The 23438-nt window shown below is 38.3% G+C and overlaps 1 protein-coding gene and 1 pseudogene across 1 annotated transcript in view; both read right to left on the reverse strand.

The window, feature by feature from the left end:
- AFG2A (AFG2 AAA ATPase homolog A) overlaps window positions 1–23438 on the reverse strand; it is a 350811-nt gene that overhangs the window by 293334 nt on the left and 34039 nt on the right. Inside the window, exon 11 of the mRNA XM_069557480.1 lies at window positions 11404–11558. Coding sequence (XP_069413581.1) covers window positions 11404–11558 — 155 coding nt within the window. The remainder of the gene's footprint in view (window positions 1–11403; window positions 11559–23438) is intronic.
- Window positions 17244–19725, reverse strand: LOC138422498 (heterogeneous nuclear ribonucleoprotein A1 pseudogene; annotated as a pseudogene).

The raw sequence follows: 23438 nt of genomic DNA on the forward strand, positions 1-23438 counted from the left end.
TTGGGAAGATCCCCTGGAGAAGAGAAAGGCTACTCACTCCAATATTCTGACCTGGAGAATTTCAGGGACTAAATATATATATCATGGAGAAGGCAATGGCAACCCACTCCAGTACACTTGCCGGGAAAATCCCATGGATGGAGGAGCCTGGTAGGCTGCAGTCCATGGGGTCGCTAAGAGTCAGGCACAACTGAGCGACTTCACTTTTACTTTTCACTTTCATGCACTGGAGAAGGAAATGGCAACCCACTCCAGTGTTCTTGCCTGGAGAATCCCAGGGACAGAGGAGCCTAATGGGCTGCCGTCTATGGGTTGCACAGAGTCAGACACGACTGAAGTGACTTAGCGGCAGCACATATATATTATATATATATAGTCCATGAGGTTGCAAAGTCTGACATGACTGAGTGACTTGCACTTCACTTCACCTGGAGAAGGCATGGCAACCCACTCCAGTATTATTGCCTAGAGAATTGCTATAGACAGAGGAGCCTGGTGGGCTACAGTCCATGGGGTTGCAAAGAGTTGGCCACAACTGAGTGACTAAGACTAAGCACAACACATCAAGTATTTATAGGCATTCCTCAGAGATAATGTAGGTTTGTTTGGTTCAAGACCACTTCAATAAAGTGAATATAGCAATAGAGTGAATAGCAATAGAGTGATTTACACAGATTTGTTCCCCAGTGTGTATGAAAGTTATGTGTACACTATATTGTAGTCCATTAAGAGTACAATAGTATTGTGCCTAAAAAAATGTACATACCTTAACTAAAAAATGCTTTATTGCTAAAAAATGTTAATCATCATCTGAGCACTCTGTGAGTCATAATCTTTTGGTATTGGGAGAGTCCTGCCTTGATGCTGATGCCTGCTGACTGATCAGGCTGGTGGTTGCTGAAGGCTGGGGTTGCTACGGCAACTTCTTAAGACAACAGTGAAGTGTGTCACATCAGTCAACTCTTCCTTTCACAAACAAATTCTCTGTAGTATGCAATGTTTGTTTACATTTTTAACTACAGTAGAATTTCAAAACTGAAGTCAATCTTCTCAAACTCTGCCACTACTTTATCAACTAAGTTTAGGTAATGTTCTAAATTCTTTGTTGTCATTTCAACAATCTTCATAGCATCTTCACTGGGGGTAAATTCCATCTTAAGGAACCATTTTTTTTTTTTTTTTGCTCATCCATAAGAAGCAATTCCTCATTCATTCAAGTTTTATCATGAGATTGCAGCAATTCAGAGCACATCTTAAGGCTTCACTTCGAATTCCAGTTCTCTTGCTATTTCTGCCATATCTGCAGTTACTTCCTCCAGTGAAGTCTTGAATAGCTCAAAGTCATCCACAAGTGTTGGAATCAACTTCTTCCAAACTCCTGTGGTATTTCGATGATGGGAATGGTGGTATTTTGACCTTTTTCTGTGAATCATGAATGTTTTTAATGGCATATCCACATCTAGAATGGTGAATCCTTTTTATACGGTTTTCAATTAACTTTGCCCAGATTCATCAAAGGGATCATTATCTATAACAGCGATACCCTTACAAATTGAACTTCTTAAATAATAACACTTGAAAGTCAAAATAACACCTTGAATCATGGGTTGCAGAATGGATGTTGTTAGCAGGCATGAAAACAATATAGATCTTGTTGTTTATCTCCATCACACCTCTTGGATGAACAGGTGCATTGTCAATGAACAGTAACATTTTGAAAGGAATCTTTTTTTTTCCCTGAGTTTTAGTTCTCAATAGTGGGCTTAAAATATTCAGAAATCCATGTTGTAAACAAATGTAGTCATCTGGGCTTTGTTATTCATTTAGAGAGCACAGGCAGAGTAGATATAGCATCATTGTTACCAATCCTAGGATTTTTAGAATGGTAAATCAGCACTGCTTTATTGACTATGCCAAAGCCCTTGACTGTGTGGATCACAATAAACTGTGGAAAATTCTTCAAGAGATAGGAATACCAGACCACCTGACCTGCCTCTTGAGAAACCTATATGCAGGTCAGGGAGTAACAGTTAGAATTGGACATGGAACAACAGACTGGCGACAAATAGGAAAAGGAGTCCGTCAAGGCTGTATATTGTCACCCTGCTTATTTAACTTCTATGCAGAGTACATCATGAGAAATGCTGGGCTGGAAGAAGCACAAGCTGGAATCAAGATTGCCGGGAGAAATATCAATAACCTCAGATGTGCAGATAACACCACCCCTATGGCAGAAAGTGAAGAGAATTAAAAAGCCTCTTGATGAAAGTGAAAGAGAAGAGCGAAAAAGTTGGCTTAAAGCTCAACATTCAGAAAACAAAGATCATGGCATCTGGTCCCATCATGGGAAATAGATGTGGAAACAGTGTCAGACTTTATTTTGGGGGGCTCCAAAATCACTGCAGATGGTGATTGCAGCCATGAAATTAAAAGATGCTTAATCCTTGGAAAGAAAGTTATGACCAACCTAGATAGTATATTCAAAAGCAGAGACATTACTTTGCCAACAAAGGCCCATCTAGTCAAGGCTATGGTTTTTCTAGTAGTCATGTATGGATGTGAGAGTTAGACTGTGAAGAAAGCTGAGCGCCAAAGAATTGATGCTTTTGAACTGTGATGTTGGAGAAGACACTTGAGAGCTCCTTGGACTGCAAGGAGATCCAACCAGTCCATCCTAAAGGAGATCAGTCCTGGGTGTTCTTTGGAAGGAATGATGCTAAAGCTGAAACTCCAATACTTTGGCCACCTCATGCGAAGAGCTGACTCATTGGAAGACTCTGATGCTGGGAGGGATTGGGGGCGGGAGGAGAAGGGGATGACAGAGGATGAGATGGCTGGATGGCATCATCAACTCCATGGACGTGGGTTTGGGTGAACTCCGGGAGTTGGTGATGGACAGGGAGGCCTGGCGTGCTGCAGTTCACGGAGTCCCAAAGAGTCGGACACGACTGAGCGACTGAACTGAACTGAACTCAGCACTGGCTTCAACTTAACGTCACTAGCTGCATTAGCTACTAACAAGAAAGTAAGCCTGTCCTTTAAAACTTTAAAGCCAGGCACTGACTGACATTTCCCCTCCAGCTTTTAGAGTCTTAGATGACATCTTCTTCCAATATAATGTTGTTTTGTCTACAAAGAAAAACCTGTTTCATTGTTTATGTAGCCACCTTCATTAAATTTTCTTAGCGAGATCTTCTGGATAACTTGTTTCATCATCTACATCAGCATTTGCTGTTTCATCTTATACTTTTATGTTATTTAGACGGTTTCTTCCCATAAACATCACGAATCAACAACTGCTAGCTTCAAACTTTTCTTCTGTAGCATCCTCATCTATCCCACCCTTAACAGAACTGAAGAGAGTTAGGGCCTTGCTCTGGATTAAGCTTTGGCTTAAGGGAATACTGCAGCTGGTTTGTCTATCCAGACCATGCAAACTTTCTGTATCATTCATGTGTTCCCTGGAGTAGCACTTAAACCCCCCTCAAGAACTTTTCCTTTGCATTCACAACTTGGCTAACTGTCTAGCACAAGAGCTTTAGCTTTAAAAACAAAATTATTTTTAATTGCAGGATAATTGCTTTACAATGTTGTATTGGTTTCTGCCATACCTGTATACAAATCAGCCACAGGTATACATGTCCCCTACCTCTTAAACCTCCTTCCCACCCCATAGGTTGTCACAGAGCACTGGGTTGAGCTCCCTGCATCATACAGCAAATGGGCCCTAGTTTTTTTAGTGGCTTATCTTGGGTTTTGACATGCCTTCCTCACTAAGCTTAATCATTTCTAGCTTTTGACTGAAAATGAGAAATCTGACTCTTCCTTTCAGTTGAACACTCAAGGGGCCACTGTAGGTTATTAATTGGCATAAATTTAATACTGTTGTATCTCAGAAAATAAAGAAGCCAAAGGAGGGGAAGCAAGATAGGGGAACGACTAGTCCATTAAAGTAGTCAGAATACACACAACAATTATCAGCTAAGTTCATCATCTTATATGGGGGCATTTTGTGGACCCTAAAATAATTATTTGATATAATAGTAGCATCAAATGTCATTGATCAAAGCTTACCCTAAAGATATAATAATGATGAAAAAGTCTGAAAGGCAGCAATAAGTACCAAAATGTAATACAGACATAAAGTAAGACAAAATGCTGTTAGAAAAATGGCTCCAGTAGACTTGCTGGTCAGAGTTGCCACAAACCTTCACTTAGAAAAAACATAGTATCCGTGAATCGCAATAAAGTGAAACACAACAAAATGAGCTGTGCTTATTATATTGAGTACTGATCAACTATATATACAAGTGTGGCATATCCTTCTAGGACAACCTCGACATTATTTATAAGGAGACACCTATCAGAAACCACAAATTAAGAGTTCTCTACAAACTGAACAGAAAAATGTTCAATTTCATCAATGTTAACTGGGATCAGAGCTGAGAATGGAAATTAGTGATCCTTCCACTCATTTCTTCCCCTATAGAACCCTGAGAAAAGTACAGTAGAAAAAAGAAGAGTGGAATGAAAGAGCTGAACTTCTACAATAGCTAATAATGTTAAAGCTACAATTGTGATTTTGGCACAGAGTATTTCCTAGTTAAAAGTAATCGACTCTCTTAAATGTGTTTTCCCATTCAATTGTTATTACTTAAAGCTATAAAAATGCACAAGAGAAGTTGGCAGGGAAGACTAGGACCTTGGAAGTGATAGAAGACCCTCTTCTGTCTAGACAACAAGAAGCAAAATCAAAAGAAACCAAATTCCAAAGCCCTGCCAAGAACCAATATGGAGTTAATACAGTGTCCACAGGTTGTACTATCTATTCCAAAAGAAAGCAATGTGCTATTTATTTAGTAAAGCATCATAGAAACCCTCAATCTTTTGTAAGAAATAAAAGTTACAGAATACAGTACTGTTTTAAAAAGCAGACAATCAAATTCCTTCTAATTATCCTGAGGATAAAAGAATGAAATGTAAATATGGTCAATTAAACTATTTAATTCAATCTCTGCAACAGAAGAATAATGCTCATGAGCTCATCCGAGGAAATCAATTCACTCGTCACATTCTGATGTCCTAGTCTCATCTTGAAAAAAGCATCAAATACAGCAGCAATATTTGAATATGTAATTAGTAAACAACCTTTTGATTATTCATATAACTAAGAAGTCGGCTAGTTTTTAAAACTCGGGTAACTGTGAAAGTTGCTCAGTTGCGTCCGACTCTTTGTGACCCCATGGACTAAATAGTCAATGGAATTCTCCAGGCCAGAATACTAGAGTGGGTATCCTTTCCCTTCTCCAAGGGATATTCCCATCCCAGGGCTCTCACATTGCGGGCGGATTCTTTACCAGCTGAGCCACCAGGGAAACCCAAGAATACTAGAGTGGGTAGCCTATCCTTTCTCCAGGCGGATCTTCCCAACCCAGGAATTGAACCGGGGTCTCCTGCATTGCAGCCAGATTCTTTACCAACTGAACTATCAGGGAAGCCCGTAACTGAGGAATGTTTATTTAACTAATGACATTTGGCAGACATTCAATTTGAAAACCAACTACCTCTATATTTAACCTGGATTAAAGACTGCAAATGAGTTTGGGGCTATACAGTTAGTATCGATGCTCTGTTGCAGTTCACTTTACAAAAGTGGGTTCACACCAGAGTAGAGTCCTATTTTTACCTGGCTTTTGGCTTATTCTACAAAGGTCCAAATTCTGAAAACTGCAATCCAAAGGTAATATCAGAAGCATACAGATAGATTATTTATAAATAATAAGGGATAACCTAAACTACATAAGATAAAACAGGGGGAAGGGGAGTGTACCTTATTCATAAGATACAAATATGAATTACATAAACGATAGAACTAACCTGCATATATTTCATTAAGAATACCACTTATCAGTGATGACTGCTATGATGTACACACAATGACTTACTACAACAGTACTGTATTAATATAAATACTCTTTAAAAGTACTGTTTTGTTTACCTTAATAAAGAATTTTTAATGATAGATCAAGAAAGTAACATGATCTGCATTAAATATAAAGGATTACTGTATATCATTCCAGAGTGGACAGGCTTAGCACTATTATAGGCATCTGTATTCCAAAAGTGTTACATTCACTAACAATATGGCTATAATTCACTAAAAAAAGCAGCTGCTTTATAAAACATGAAAAATACGAAGAATGCTACATGAGGGTAATAATGGCCTATATTATACCTTGGTACAGAAGAAGGATTAGATACTCTTTTGCAAACATTCTTCAAATATCTGAATGAAATTGACCATGTAATATTTTTTCATGAAAATTATAATTATTCACTCATTTATTCAACAAATACTGATTGGACATCCATTATGTGCTAGTCTGATGCTAAATATTAATACTAAGGATAAAAATAAAAGTAAGACCTTCTGCTTTTCTGGAACTTAAAATCCATTAAAAAACCATCCACGTATACCCTGTATCTAAAACTTAAACGGTTTTATAGGAAGGAGAAGATATACAACTAACAGATATTTTTCACTCTGTTTTTAAAATCTCTATTCTAAAACTTATCCAGTATTATTCCTTGCAAAAGAACTTTTCAGTCAAAAAACCGACTAGTGGAAAGTAAAAAAAGAAAAGAACTAAAGTGAAAATGAGATTTTCCTTAAGCACGTCATAATTTAACATATTTATTACATAATTAAAAATCAGAACATTCTGGGAAAAAAATAACTTAATGATATTCATCATACACTTTAAAAATCACGTATTTAAGTCTGGTAATTCCACTTCTGGGAATCAAAAATGGACAAATATACTTATAAAACATAAGAGAAAAAAAACAGAAAAAAACCCTTAATATTTGAGAATGAAAGAAAAATAAGACAATTACAGTTTATCAACATAATAGTTTATTAAGCTGTCAACAAAAAAGATGTTTGTAAAAAAAGTTTAGAGTAAAATGTTTATAACGTTAGGTGAAAAAAAGCAAAATATAAATATTAAATTTTATATTAACTACGTTAGAGGGCTTCTTCCCTGGCGGCTAAGATGGTAAAGAATCTATGCACAAAAAAGTATCTATAAATTTCTAAAAAATCTATTGGAACTATAATACAATATTAACAGTTATCTCTGTGTGAAAAACTGAAATCTCACAATGCATATTAGCAATATTCAAAGATTCTAAGAATCCCTACAGTAAAGAAATATACTTGACATTTATCATTGATCAAATGTAAAATACATTTGACTTTTAATACATCAATTGCTATAGTCACCAACTCAGAATATCCAAAAAAAGGAAATATTAAAGTAAGTGGCTAACACTTGTGCTCTCCTGAAATTAATAATGCATTAAAACTGGCATTATATGCATTCCCACTTTAAGACATTTCTTTCAAACTTTAGCAAGTGTGATTTAGAAGGTTTAATTTCACACACTAAAATCTTTTCTCAAAAGATGCTGAATGCTCAATTTACTATTTAAAAAAAAATTGCAGTTAATGAGCTACTTAAAACAGGTTCTGCAGAAATAACTTGTAGATATTTTTGTTGGTGTAATAGAAATCAGAAGAGTAAAGTTTAGGAATCCAGTTATAGAAATATTGACTTCTCAGGAAAACTTTTACAATCTGAAGTGAACATGAAAAGCAATGTAACAAAGTACTCTGACCAAGGCTAATCACTCTGGAGCCCATGAGTAACATCATAGTACACCATGGCCCTAGGCTAAATAATAAAATGCCAAATGGAAAATGGCACAAGTCCATGGACTGTAAATACTGTATCAAAAGGAAATAAAGGGAAAAAATCTTACATTAGAGCAATTAAAAATGCAGTTGTAGTACTAGTTCCTGTGATGAATAAATCAGTTCAGCAATTCTAAGAGTTAACAGCCACTGTTTAAACATTCTCCACCAGCAGTAACTAAGTTTAAAAGCCTACTACATGTTTCTTTAGTTTCTAAACGTTTTTAATCACTAAAACGTCTTGGGATGGTATAGTTGGTTATAACCCTATCTCCTGAAATTGTCACATGTGGCATTTGATAATTAGGCATCTACCTGACATATTATGCAATGGTAACCAATAAACTATAAATACTGCACACAAAAGCATTCATATCAATTGATGTCCCCAAACTTTATACCATAAGTTCCAAAGAAATGAAATGCTTCTAACTCAACATCAATTATTCTTATTCTATAACTCAAATTATTCATACTCAATTAGTATGTTCTATGGAGCTTCTGGAAAAAAAAACAAAAAACAAAAAAAACCCAAAGTTGAGCTTTCAGTAATAAATCTGAAAATGTTTCAAAAAGAATTCACAATCACATTAGGCAGCCTAAACTATTAGTTGGTGCAAACGTAATTGCGGTTTCAGACCATGAATATTAAAATTATTTATAACTAGGCTCAAACACATCTCCATTAATCAAAATAGGAACCATTACCATCAACACATTTTTGCCAATGAGAAATATACTGTTTGTTTATTTCTGTAGTGTAAAACTCCATGCTTTGAGATTCAATGAACTCTTGGAAAACATTTCCCCTGCAAAAAGTTACAGAGATGCTTGAAGTCAGTTGGTGAGAGAGCAGGTGAATATATGGTCGAGTAGGCAAAACTTTGTAGGACAATTCATTCAACTCTTGAAGCATTGGTTCTCTGACATGCAATCAGGCATTGTAGTGGAGAACTGTACCCTTTCTGTTGACCAACGCTGGCTGCAGGTGTTACAGCTTTTGGCATATATCATCCATTTGTTGAGAATGCTTCTCAAGTGTAATGGTTTCACTAGGGTTCAGAAAGCTGTAGTCAATCAAATGGGCAGCAGACCACCAAACGGTAACCATGACCTTTTTTAGGTGCAACTTTGGCTTTGGAGCTTCTTCTTGGTCCAACCACTGAGCTAGTCATTGCTGGCTATCACATAAAATCTACTTTTCATTGTACGTCACAATCCAATTGAGAAATGGTTCATTGTTGTTGCTGTGTAGAATAAAAGTAGATGACACTTCAAAACAACAATCTCTTTGACTTTCAGTCAGCTCATGAGGCAACCACTTATCGAACTTTTTCACCTTTCCAATTTGCTTGAAATGCCAAACAACTGTAGGATGGACAATGCTGAGTTCTTTGGCAACTTCCTACATAGCTGTAAGAGGATCAGCTTTGATGGTGGTTCTTACTTGGTCACTGTCATTCCTGATGGCTGACCACTATGTTCCTCATTTTCAAGGCTCTTGTCTTCTTCGCAAATTTTCTTGAACCACTGCTGCATTGTTTCTTTACCAATTCCTGGGCCAAATGCGCTGCTGATGATGCGAGTTGTTTCCGCTATTTTACGACCCATGTTGAGCTCGAATAAGAGAATTGCTGGAATTTGCTTTCTGTCTAACATCATTTTCATAGTCTAAAATAAATATGAAATAAACAGCAAGTAATAACTCATTAGCAAAAAAAAAAGCAAGAAATGTGCATTAAAATGATGTATAACATAACCACATTTAAAGAATATATTCCAATATCAAACAGCAAAGTTCACCAATACAAAAACCGCAATTACTTTTGCATCAACCTGATAGCAGCTAGTCCGTGGGAATGTTCTTATCTCCAAGGTACCATTTCCCAGCCCGAATTTATAAAACATGTGTGTTCTATAAAAATCTAACAGGCCCCTGCTTCACTTAGCCTTTGCTAACTACCAAAAAATTTAGTGGCTCAAAACATTAATTATTTTTGACAATTCTGAGTGTTAACTGGGTTGTTTCTTCTGGTTGGGGCAAACTTCCATTGGAGTACAATAGTCTAGCAATGGTATCACATGTCTGATAACTGGTGATGACTAAAATGAGGGGATCTCGGCTGGAATTAGGATATTTCATTTCTGCTCCACAGAGTCTCTCATCCTCCAGGAAGTTACTACAGATTTAAGAAAGTTAACACAAGATCAAAGATCAGCAGGTGAAGACAAGCCCTATGCACTTCCAAGCCTGCTTGTATTATGGCTGCTAATAGTCTACTGGCCAAACAAGTTACACTGCCAAGTGCAGATACAAGGACAGAAAACTTGACTCCCTAGTCTTTACAGCAGAAACTTCAGGGTGCAACATAAATGGGCAAACACAGTGATGGGAAGTGTGGTCATTTTTTGCAATCTACACTGTAAAATGCAGAAAGTCTCTGCTCCACATGGTCCATGGTGAAATAGGTTTAAATCATAGCCTGCTTTTGATACTTCAAACTAAATACACAATGACATATTATAATACAGAAGACACTGCCAATACTTGTTTCAGTATTTTCTTAAAATATTAGTACATTCAAAGAAAACTATAAGGCCATTTCTCCCTCAAATATCAGGCCCATGTGTGTCATAAATAACGTAACAGGTGGTTCATGCAATAAGAAGTAACTTCTATTGCCCTCATGGTGATCTGACTGAAAGACTGGAGAAATGGTCAATGCTGAAGCATATGTAAAGAAACCCAAAGAAATAACAAGCATCATTAGTACAAAAGTATCATAACTAGAAGATATTTTTGTTGTTCTAAAATTAGGCTAGTTGATATTTTCTTATAAAAGTAAACATGGAATTAGTATACAACCCAGTAACTGTACTGTCGGGGATTTGTTCCAGAAAAATGAAAACTTATATTTACACAATACCTGTAGAAAAATGTTCACAGCAGCTTTATTCATATAGCCCCAAACTGGAAACAACCCAGATGCACTTCAACTGGTGAATGGTTAAACAAAGTACTGTACACATGTATCAAGGAACAATACTCAGCACAAAAAAGGAACAAACTATTGATATATAACAACTTGAATGAATCTCCAGGGAATTATATTAAGTGAAAAAAACTGATCCCAAACAGTTGCATACTGTTTAATTTCATTTCTATAACATTTGTGAAATGACAGAATTTTAGAAATGGATGCAGGAGCAAGGTGGGTATGATTATGAAAGACAAAGAAAGGGATCCTTGTGGTAGCAGAACTCCCCAGTATCTAGATTCTGGAGATAAACACACAAACCTTCACATGTAATAAAACTGCACAGAACTAAACACACACACATACCCATAAATGAGTAGAAGAAACACTGAGCAAATCTGAAAAAGATCGATGATTCTATTAATATCCTGCTTATGATATTGTACTACAGTTTGCAAGATGCTTCCATTGAGGGAAACTGGATAAAGGCTACACAGGAGTTCCCTAAAGTATTTTTTAGAACTGTAATGAATCCACAATTATCTCCATAAAAAATTTGATTAAAAATTTTTTTTAAGGTTAGCTTAGGAAGGTAGTTTCCCTGGGATCTTAGTTTCTTTCACAATTTAATTCAAACAGTGTGGCTAGCATGAGAGTCAAATGACTTACATTTGGGACATCGACTGCTACCTCCCTCATGGCACTGGGTCTGATGTCATTCATCCCCTGCAAGAAATCTTTCAGAGTAATCTTCACCAATCCAGCCATCTTGCTGTCAGGAAGGTTAGGCTGTTTCCTCAAAACTCTCCGCAAAGCATGAAGACCTGCAAAGAGGAAAGTAACACAAGCTTTATCTTCTACCTCATAAATACCTACTGAACCACTACCAACAGAAACAACAGCAACAAAAAAAACCCAAACCTCCTGCATATTATAACATTCAAATTTTGTGTGCCTGCATATAGCGGTGGAAGGGTAGAGAGGGAGGTGGAATAATGTGGAGGGATAAAGGCAAAAATCTAACTGCTTGGTTTTCGCAGTGAAAACATGACAAACTGATCTCGATAGATGCTTTACATACGTGAAATAAAATGCACAAAACACCACCCATAAAAAAGAACATAAAGTGTGTCAAAATAATTTGTTTGGAGAATTTCTTTGAAAAGAGTAAAATATTAAAACAGCTCAGATCATGAACTCCTTATTGCCAAATTCAGACTTAAATTGAAGAAAGTAGGGAAAACCACTAGACCATTCAGGTATGACCTAAATCAAATCCCTTATGATTATACAGTGGAAGTGAGAAATAGATTTAAGGGACTAGATCTGATAGATAGAGTGCCTGATGAACTATGGAATGAGGTTCGTGGCACTGTACAGGAGACAGGGATCAAGACCATCCCCACAGAAAAGAAATGCAAAAAAGCAAAATGGTTGTCTGGGGAGGCCTTACAAATAGCTGTGAAAAGAAGAGAAGTGAAAAGCAAAGGAGAAAAATAAAAATATAAGCATCTGAATGCAGAGTTCCAAAGAATAGAAAGAAGAGATAAGAAAGCCTTCTTCAGCAACCAATGCAAAGAAATAGAGGAAACCAACAGAATGGGAAAGACTAGAAATCTCTTCAAGAAAATTAGAGATACCAAGGGAACATTTCATGCAAAGATGGGCTCGATAAAGGATAGAAATGGCATGGACCGAACAGAAGGAGAAGATATTAAGAAAAGGTGGCAAGAACACACAGAAAAACTGGACAAAAAAGATCTTCATGACCCAGATAATCACGATGGTGTGATCACTCATCTAGAGCCAGACATCCTGGAATGTGAGGTCAAGTGGACCGTAGAAAGCATCACTATGAACAAAGCTAGTGGAGGTGATGGAATTCCAGTTGAGCTATTTCAAATCCTAAACGATGATGCTGTGAAAGTGCTGCACTCAATACGCCAACAAATTTGGAAAACTCAGCAGTGGCCACAGGACTGGAAAAGGTCAGCTTTCATTCCAATCCCAAAGAAAGGCAATGCCAAAGAATGTTCAAACTACCGCACAATTACACTCATCTCACATGCTAGTAAAGTAATGCTCACAATTCTCCAAGCCAGCGTTCAGCAATACGTGAACCGAGAGCTTCCAGATGTTCAAGCTGGTTTTAGAAGAGGCAGAGGAACCAGAGATCAAATTGCCAACATCCACTGGATCATGGAAAAGGAGAGTCCCAGAAAAATATTTCTGCTTTATTGACTATGCCAAAGCCTTTGACTGTGTGGATCACAAGAAACTGTGGAAAATTCTGAGAGAGATGGGAATACCAGACCACCTGACCTGCCTCTTGAGAAATCTGTATGCAGGTCAGGAAGCAACAGTTAGAACTGAACATGGAACAACAGGCTGGTGCCAAATAGGAAAAGGAGTCCGTCAAGGCTGTATACTGTCACCCTGCTTATTTAACTTCTATGCAGAGTACATCATGAGAAACGCTGGGCTGGAAGAAGCACAAGCTGGAATCAAGATTGCCGGGAGAAATATCAATAATGATGACACCACCTTTATGGCAGAATGTGAAGCGGAACTAAAAAGCCTCTTGATAAAAGCGAAAGAGGAGAGTGAAATAGTTGGCTTCAAGCTCAACATCCAGAAAACGAAGATCATGGCATCCAGTCCCATCACTTTGTGGGAAACAGATGAGGAAATAGTAGAAACAGTGTCAGACTTTATTTTTTGGGGCTCCAAAATCACTGCAGATGGTGACTGCAGCCATGAAATCAAAAGACGCTTACTCCTTGGAAGAAAAGTTATGACCAACCTAGACAGTACATTCAAAAGGAGAGACATTACTTTGCCACAAAGGTCCGCCTAGCCAAGGCTATGGTTTTTCCAGTGGTCATGTATGGATGTGAGAATTGGACTGTGAAAAAGGCTGAGTGCCGAAGAATTGATGCTTTTGAACTGTGGTGTTGGAGAAGACTCCTGAGAGTCCCTTGGACTGCAAGGAGATCCACCCAGTCCGTTCTGAAGGAGATCAGCCCTGAGATTTCTTTGGAAGGAATGATGCTAAAGCCGAAACTCCAGTACTTTGGCCACCTCATGCGAAGAGTGGACTCATTGGAAAAGACTCTGATGCTGGGAGGGACTGGGGGCAGGAGGAGAAGCGGACGACAGAGGATGAGATGATTGGATGGCATCAGTGACTCGATGGACATGAATCTGAATGAACTCCGGGAGTTGGTGATGGACAGGGAGGCCTGGCGTGCTGTGACTGATGGGGTCACAAAGAGTCGGACACGACTGAGCAACTGAACTGAACATACTTTTTGACCTGCCCTTTTTGTTAGTACATACAAATCAGAGTTACAGGTCTTATAAGTTATTCGCAGAACATCTTGAAGGAAATGTTCAGCTGGCAGTTGGAAATGTGGTTTTGGAATTCAAGGGAGAATCAAACTTCAGAGTTATATGTATATATATGAAAAATTATAGGAGGAGAAGCGACCTATAAAAGGGAAGCTAAAGAGGGATCAGGATGGAAGAATGGTGGCTGAAGTTTCAATCTTAGGAAAGTTGATCATTTGAGGAGAATAAAAGAAATGATGGTGTAAGACAAGAGAGAGAATAGGCAGAGATAGAGAGATAGTAAAATGCCACAAAGCTAAAAAATGATCAACTAAGTCAGAGTTAGAGAGATGCAAAATAATTTTAAAAAGATCATGCTGACCTAAAAAGTTAAAGATATTACATTCTTTGTTTTTGCTATTTGCTTGGAGTTTAAACACTGACAGAACTGAAAGCCCCAACTCATCCCCTCCAAATCTAAGTTGTCAGATTTAAAGCCTTTTGATCTGTGATAAGAATCTCTAGTCTAGAGGGCAGCATAGTCCCCCTGTGCTCTCGGCTTTAGGGTCTTTTGTAATGAAATGCTATATTTATGTTCTAGTACAAATCAAGATCCACTCTGAAGAATTTAAGTCACAGAGACCTCTTGGAAATCCAGTCTGAATAACTGAACTTGCTCTTGGACACTAGCTAGCGCCATCATTTTTAATGTCTTTTGTCTAAAACGTTATGCCTCAGTGAATCTTGACAAATTAAAATAATACCATAATAGTCATTTTACTTGCTTTCATTTATTTGAACTTTGAAACAGAAGCAATGGTGAAAGGAAGGCAAACATAAATCCCCTCCAACAAAAGTTTGGGTATCTTTCCTTTTTACTAAGGGAAACACTGAATACTAGGACACCACTCAGAAAACAGATACCTAATAATCTTTCCCAAGGAAACTATCATTGTGAGTCTAATATTCATGGAGGTCTTTGAGATAATAGCTAACTAGAAAAAAGATATAAAAGAGGAAATCAAGGATATTATGTAAAAAGATCACTATTTTCTAGGGAAATTTTCTTAGGCCATTCTCTGAAATCTAAAATCTGTAAGTCACTTATTTAAGTCTATCTTATAAATGCCCATTTGGTTTTCTGCCTTCCAAAAACACTGAAAGGTAATTTATTTTTTAAACAATTAATTAATTTGTCTGCATCAGTCTTAGCTGCAGCACACAGGATCTTTAGTTGTAGCATGTGGGATCTAATTCCCTGATCAGGGATTGAACTCAGGTCTCCTGCATTGGGAGTGCAGAGTCTTAGCCACTGGACCACAAGGGAAGTCCCTGAAAGATAATTCTTCTTCATGTCTCTCAAATTTCTACTTATCTTTGCAGCATTAACTGCCTCTCTTATAGACTATCTTTTCAAGGATGTTTGTACAGAAGATAGAATGCTTCCCTCCAAAGCAAAGGGCAGATATACTTATTGCCCATTACAAAAGATTCAGGTTCCCTAAGCTTAGGTTCTCCTCCTGTAATGCCACCTTATACAGACTCAGATGTCACCCAGTCTTCTTTGTGTCTCTCTGGGAAAAGTGAGGCTCTAGGAGCTGGTGCAAATTATTCTGCTCTGGCTATTTCTGTTGCTATAAGTAACTGTCTATCCTTTGACTCTGACCCAGGAATACTGTGTCCTCTGCAAGAACTTATGATCCTTGTTAGCTTGCAAGTAGGATAAAATCTCAAATCCTTCACAGCTCTTGACATGAAAATAAAAGTTTACTTTAAACTAGGTCGTTTCACTGCCCAACAAACCTTTTAGTGAAACAGTGTAATAGCATAATAAACTAAATAAGTAAAACTTCAGTAATGATGCACTGGTTGTAAGGCACCTTGGTGACCTGAAAGATAAGCAGTGCTTAAAAAAAAAAACTCATATGAATGGAAGTGATCAAAAGACCAAAAGAATTTAACACTTCTTCAGGTTTCAAAGGAGAAGGCAATGGCACCCCACTCCAGTACTCTTGCCTGGAAAATCCCATGGATGGAGGAGCCTGGTAGGCTGCAGTCCATGTGGTCGCGAAGAGTCGGACATGACTGCGCAACTTCCCTTTCACTTTTCACCTTCATGCAATGGAGAAGGAAATGGCAACCCATTCCAGTGTTCTTGCCTGGAGAATCCCAGGGACGGGGGAGCCTGGTGGGCTGCTGTCTATGGGGTCACACAGAGTCGGACATGACTGAAGTGACTTAGCAGCAGCAGCAGCATGTTTCAAATGGCTATCTGGTAATACTTGTCAACATTTCTAATTTAGATCAGATACCTTACTGATAGTGATATACTAAAAACTTAAACAACGGAAGTAGTCTAATAATTTTCCGAAATTTATGGCATGAAGCAAAAAGTTTGACAATAGAAGAAATCAAAATTTTAATTTGAGAAAGGGATTTGGAAAAGATAGGAAGTATATGGGATTTTAAATTGAAATATAGTTGCTTTATAATATTGTGTTAATTTCTGCTGTACAGCAAAGTGATTCAGTTATGCATATATATGTTCTTTTTAAAAATACTCTTTTCCATTATGGTTTATCACAGGATACTGAACACAGTTCTCTGTGCCATACAGTAGGACCTTGCTGCTTATCTATTCCATATATGAAAGCCTACATCTGCTAACCCCGACACCCCACTCCTTTCTCCCACTAACTCCTTCCTCTGGCAACCACCAATCTATTCTCCACATCCATGATTCTATTTCTGTTTCATAGGTAGGTTCACTTGTGTCACATTTTTTTTTTTAATTTTTCAAGAGGGTATTAAATCTTTTATTGATTACACATGATAGTGAATGATACACAAGCTTCATTCCCATCTATAACTTTATCTGGTACCATAATTCAATTTAGATATATTGCATATGGTGTGCCAACAATCATTAATAACCAAAAAAAAATTTAAAAACCTCCATGACTTTGCATGAGTGACCCTTTTAGTGGTGAGCTCCAGGTCACAACACAGCAACTGTCAGCTCAACTACACCAAGGTTCTGAAGACAGCAGCTTCTCCACCAGGCAGGTTTGTAAATAAATTTCAAATGAACCTGGCATCACCCTGAAGGAATTCTAACTTCACACTGTTGGGGTAGTTTACCAAAATGGCTTCAGAGTAGACTAACTTTACACAGCACATTAAAAAAAAAAAAAGACATTTATTCAGCGTCATGATCAGACTATTACATTTAGCAATCAACAGCATGGGTGCAAAAAAAAAATCTACATTAAAACCCTTTGTTGGAATGCTTTACACTTTCCACAGAACAGAAACTAAAATAACCTGTTATACAATTAGTCACAAGTACAGTCCTCGAGTTTTTTGCCCATACACATGAGTATTGTCTAAAACATGTCTTCTTTGTAGCAGCTAGGCCCTGCCACCACTGTGCTTGGCTGAGTTCACAAATCTGTTGTAACCTGTAGCTTCCCTGTCACTTCTCTGGCTCTCCTCTCCTGCTAAGCTTTGTTTACTGGCAGTAATTAAAACCTTCTGCCACTGCCATAGCTACTGCTGCTGCTGGAGCCACCATAGCCACCTTGGTTTCGTGGTTTGGCAAAGTATTGGCCTCCACCACCACAGGGGCCAGAACTTCTTCCTCCAAAGTTTCCTCCTTTCACGGGTCCAAAATTTGAAGACTGATTGTTGTAACTGCCAAAATCACTGTAGCTTCCGCCACCTCCAAAATTGCTTCCACTACCACCGCCAAAGCCGCCTCCGCCTCCACCGTTGTTATAGCTGTCATAGCTGCCACTCCCGCCATAGCCACTGCCCTGGTTTCCATAACCCTGTCCACCACTTCCATAGCCTCTGCTTCCTCCAGAGTAACCAGGGCCGCCTCCTCCATAACCACCGTCATTACCAAATCCATTATAGCCATCCCCACTGCCACCATATCCGCCACCACCGCGGCTGCCACCAAAGCCACCTCGACCACTGAAGTTTCCTCCACGACCAAAGTTGTCATTCCCACCAAAACCACCTCCACGACTGCCACCAAAGTTTCCAGAACTACTTCGACCTCTCTGGCTGGCTGAAGCACTAGCCATCTCTTGCTTAGACAGGGTTTTTCTCACTTCACAGTTGTGGCCATTCACAATGTGGTATTTCTGAATGACAATCTTGTCTACGGAGTCATGGTCATCAAAGGTTACAAAAGCAAAGCCTCTCTTTTTGCCACTGCCTCGGTCAGTCATGATTTCAATTACTTCAATTTTCCCATACTGTTCAAAATAATCTCTCAGGCAATGTTCTTCAGTGTCTTCTTTAATGCCACCAACAAAAATCTTTTTCACAGTTAAGTGGGCACCAGGTCTTTGAGAATCTTCTCTTGAGACGGCCCTCTTTGGTTCCACAACTCTTCCGTCCACTTTGTGTGGCCCTGCATTCATGGCCGCATCCACCTCCTCCACCGTGGCATATGTGACAAACCCGAAGCCTCTGGAGCGCTTGGTGTTTGGATCCCTCATTACCACACAGTCTGTGAGCGTTCCCCATTGCTCAAAATGGCTCCTCAGACTCTCATCGGTTGTTTCAAAGCTCAATCCTCCGATGAAGAGCTTCCACAGCTGTTCGGGCTCTTTGGGAGACTCTGATTTAGACATGACGGCAGTGGAAGCGGGGAAGATTTCAACGATGCTTTCTCAGCAGCGTCCACGGGCAGAAAGCTTGTGTCACATTTTAGATTCCACTTATATAAGTGATATTATATGGAATCTGTCTTTCTCTTTCTGACTTAACTTAGTATAATAATCTCTGGTTGCATCCATGTTGCTGACAATTGCACTATTTCATTCTTTTGTATGGCTGAGTAGTATTCCACTCTATATATGCACCACATCTTCTTTATCCATTCATCCATTGAAGGACATTTAGGATGTTTCCATGTCTTGGCAATTGTGAATAGTGCTGCTATGAACATGGCGGTACATGGGTATTGTTGAATTATAGCTCTGTCTAGATGGGGGAGCCTGGTGGGCTGCCATCTATGGGGTCACACAGAGTCGGACACGACTGACGTGACTTAGCAGCAGCAGCAGATATAGTTAAAGATTGCTGGGTCATATGATAAAGCTATTTTTATTTTTCTGAAGAACTTCTATACTGTTTTCCACAGTGACTATACCAAATTACAAAGCAATATATGGTTTTTAAAATCCTACACAACATTATTATATAAATGTATACTTTTAAAACAACAAAACCTCTACAAGTTCAAATACAAACTACACAACATAGAGCTGGGCAAAAACTTCACATCTATGAGGATAGCAAGGGAAGAGCAGTAATTCCCAGAGGAGACAGAAAAGGCAAAAGAAAAAAGCAGCCTAGAGTTTAGGGAGGGTGTCAAAAGGATGGCAGAATAGGGTGACTCTGACCTCATCTTCTCTCACAAGGATACCACAATTACATCTATTTACAGAGCAACCATCTATGAGGACAACCTGAGGACTAACAGAAAAGATTTCTACAACTCAAGATAAAAAGAAGGAACTATGAGGCAGTAGGAGGGACAGAGATGCAACACAGTTAATACCCATACACCTAGGAGGGTGACCCATAAACAGAAGAATCATCACAATTACAAAATTCTCCCTAAGGAGTGAGGTGCCCAAGCCCCACACCAGGCTCCCCAGCCTGGGGATCCTGCCCTAACTGAGAAGGGAAGACAAGCCCCCAGAATATCTGGCCAGCTGGGCTTCTTTACAGCAGAGTCAGAGAGTTGTACAAAACAGAGACTCTGCTCTTAAAAGGGTCAGGTGAAATTTCATACACTATGGGTCCAGTACAGAGGCAGTAATTTCAAATGAGCCTGAGTCAGATCTACTTGCTAATCTTGGAGAACCTTCTAGAAAGGCAGGAGGCAAATGGAATTTCTGCTGGAAACACAGATGCTGGCAGCAGTCATTTTTTAGGAGCTCATTTTGTCATGAGGACAGTGGTACTTGCCAGCACTACTGTGGAGTCCATCCTCTAGCATATTAGTGCCAGGGGCTTACCACCCACTAGTGGGCCAGCACCAGACCCTATCCTCCTGGGACGCCCAGTCACACCAGGATCCTGCCCTGCCTGTGAGCAGACCATCTCCAGTCCCAGAATATCCTGAGCTTCATAGCTAGCCAGCTTAGAACCCAACTGCACATACCAGGAGGCCAGTAGTTACTCATGAGAGAGGGACTGGCTGGCAACTGATCTGGGGACAGCTCTGTCTCCTAGTTCACCAGCAGCAGTCAGCCTCACCAAAATAGAGGGACTTGTGCAGCCCACATAGGGGTCACACCATAAAGCATGTATTAATAGCTCTAGTGACAAGAGGGGAGTGTGCTGCTGGGCCTCACAGAACATCACCTACAAAAGGGCACTTCTCCAAAATCACTCAATACAATTGACCTGTACTGTCAACTGTACTGACACACAAGAAAAACAAAACAAAAAACAGCAAAATATGCAAAGTGAGGAAACAGAGGAATATGTTTCAAACAAAGGAATAAGACAAAACCTAAGAAACAGGACTAAACAAAGGGGAGATAAGCAATCTACTCAATAGGGAGTTAGGTAATAATCATAAAGATGCTCAATGAACTCAGGAACAGAATGGAGGAATAGTGAAAATTTTAACAGAGACAAAATATAATGAAAAGAACAGAGGTAAAGAATACAATGAATAATAATATCCAAAATAAAACAAACTTCTATTCCTCAAAGACACTATAAGCAGAGGAATTATTCTTTAAAAGCAACAGCATAGAAAAATTAAATAGATATTTGATAGGCATGTCACGGGCTTCCCCGGTAGCTCAGCTGGTAAAGAATCCACCTGCAATGCCAAAGATCCCAGTTTGATTCCTGGGTCAAGAAGATCCCCTGCAGAAGGGATATGCTACCTACTCCAGTATTCTTGGGCTTCCCTGGTGGCTCAGTCAGTAAAGAATTTGCCTGCAATGTGGGAGGCCTGGGTTTGATCCCTGGCTTGGGAAGATCCCCTAGAAGAGGCCATGGCAACCCACTCCAGTATTCTAGCCTGGAGAATCACCATGGACAGAGGAGCCTGGAGGGCTACAGTCCACGGGGTCACAAAGAGTCGGACATGACTGAGCAACAAGCACAGCACAGCAGCAGGCATGTCACAACAGAGGATATCTAAATGGACAATACATACATAAAAAAGTGTTCAACAAGGCATCAAAGAATAAAACCACAATGAAATTGTTTAAAAAAAAAAAAACAACACCAAATGCTGGCAAGAATGAGAAGAAACTAGAATTTTCACACATTACTAGTGGAAGAGTAAATTGATGCAATCACTACAGAACAGTTTTGACAGCATTTACTAACAAGAACATACACATATTCCACATCCTTATAATTTCACCCTAGATATAATACAACTAGAAATCTGTACATTTGCACACCAAAAAACTATGTGCATGAATATTGATGGCATAACTATTCAATACTTATACAATAAAATATAGCAATAAAAATGAACTAATGAGACACAGAATAGAATGATGAAGCTCTCAAACCATAATATGAGTGAAAGAAGATAGCACAAATCACGCTGAACTAATCTATGGTGTTAGAAGCCTTTTGGATTGAAGTGAGGAGTAGTGAATGGGAGAGAATTTGATATAAGTTCTAGGGTACTAATAATGCTTTATATCCAGTTACCTATTTAAAAACACTCATGTGATTATATAAATGCATTCACTTTGGAAAATGCATAGATCTTATAGTTTATTCATTTTTCTACATATATTTCAGGAAGAAGTTTATTAAAAAATAGAATACATAAAAAAGTAAAGTTAAAGGGAAAAAAATTATAAATAAAGACACTACAAAAAAGGGAGAAAAGAACTGGACTTGAGAGACAAGAGCATTCCCTATGTTAATTAATCTGCAAGTATTTTTAAAGAACAGTTCTCAATGAGAGAATCTCTATTCTGGACCTGTATTACTTACTTGCCAATTAAGTACTATTCATATTAAAGCAAAGCAAATCATAAAATATTATGTCATGAAGCCACCGAGAAGATTCAGCCATTGACTACAAGTTACTCTTTCACAGTGTTCTTTTTCAATATTAACCCTACTTATATATTCAAAATATTCACTGAGAAACTCCTAGGCATATTTAACTTACCCAGCAATGTACTGAACTCGTTCATGCTACAATGCAAAAGCGCAAGAAGGCAGATAAACCTTTCACAGCGCTAACTGTCTAATAGAGAAGACATATTAAAGAAGCTGTTATTATTATATGCCGTGCCAAGTACAATGACATGGAAAGAACAAAGTAGCATAAAAACAGTCAGGGAAATCTAACTCAGTTTAGTAGGATTAGTGACAGTTTAGAGTTAGGTAACTCTCACAGAAATCATTCAGTATATTCTTGAATTTCACAAATGAAGAGAGACTAAAACATGTGTACAAGCTCAAGTAGTTAGACCTGAAAAATGAATTGATAAAAAACTGATAATTTGGGAACTGAGGCCATAGAGGCAGTGGAGTATTCAGATGATAGCATATATAAAGGCCTAGGGACAAGAATGAGCATAACGCTTTAGAGATTACATGGCCCTGAAGAACAATAAAAGACAAAATCTCTGTCCTTATAGAGTTCATTCTTAGAAAGAAAAAACATGTTCTAAGTAAAACTGAATCCGACTCTGTTCATTTGCAGATATGTGAGAAAATAAAGAATGGCAGACTGTCAGAAAGGGAAAACTGAAAGATGGATTACAGATTTGCAAAACCTAACAAAGGGATACTGGAAATTCCAGCCATAGGCCTTCAGATTCTTTCTCAATATGAAGTTCAATGTTTCTAGACTCTATATATAAAGGTATTGTATTTTATACAAATGCTATTCTTGAAAACAACAAAGTTGAAACAGAATTTATATGAATTATATGTTAAGTGTATATCAGAGCTTTAAAAATTAAAAATTTCTGAAGCTATCATATAATTGCAACCAGTCTTCCAGGGTCCTAGATCTGCTACCAGTTCAGGTGTCACTTTACATATAAAACTTAGCTTCTCTGGCCATCAGTTATCTCATTTATTACATGGAAAGAATAAAATATATTTTCTCTAAATTACTTTTTTTTTATCTTAAAAATTCTATGATGCTAAGCTTAAATTATTGGACATGACCATTCCTAAGGAAGCCATATTCGAATCTATGCCAAGTAATTAAAATTTGAAAAATACATATATTTTTATAAACTGGAAGTAAATTAACTACGGGAGCAAATGGACACATGTACATCATCAAGGAATATATAGCTTAGGGCAAGCCATCCGTGACATTTTCTTTCCTTACTAAGTTT

The sequence above is a fragment of the Ovis canadensis genome, chromosome 17 (assembly GCF_042477335.2).
Source record: "Ovis canadensis isolate MfBH-ARS-UI-01 breed Bighorn chromosome 17, ARS-UI_OviCan_v2, whole genome shotgun sequence".
NCBI lineage: Eukaryota > Metazoa > Chordata > Mammalia > Artiodactyla > Bovidae > Ovis > Ovis canadensis.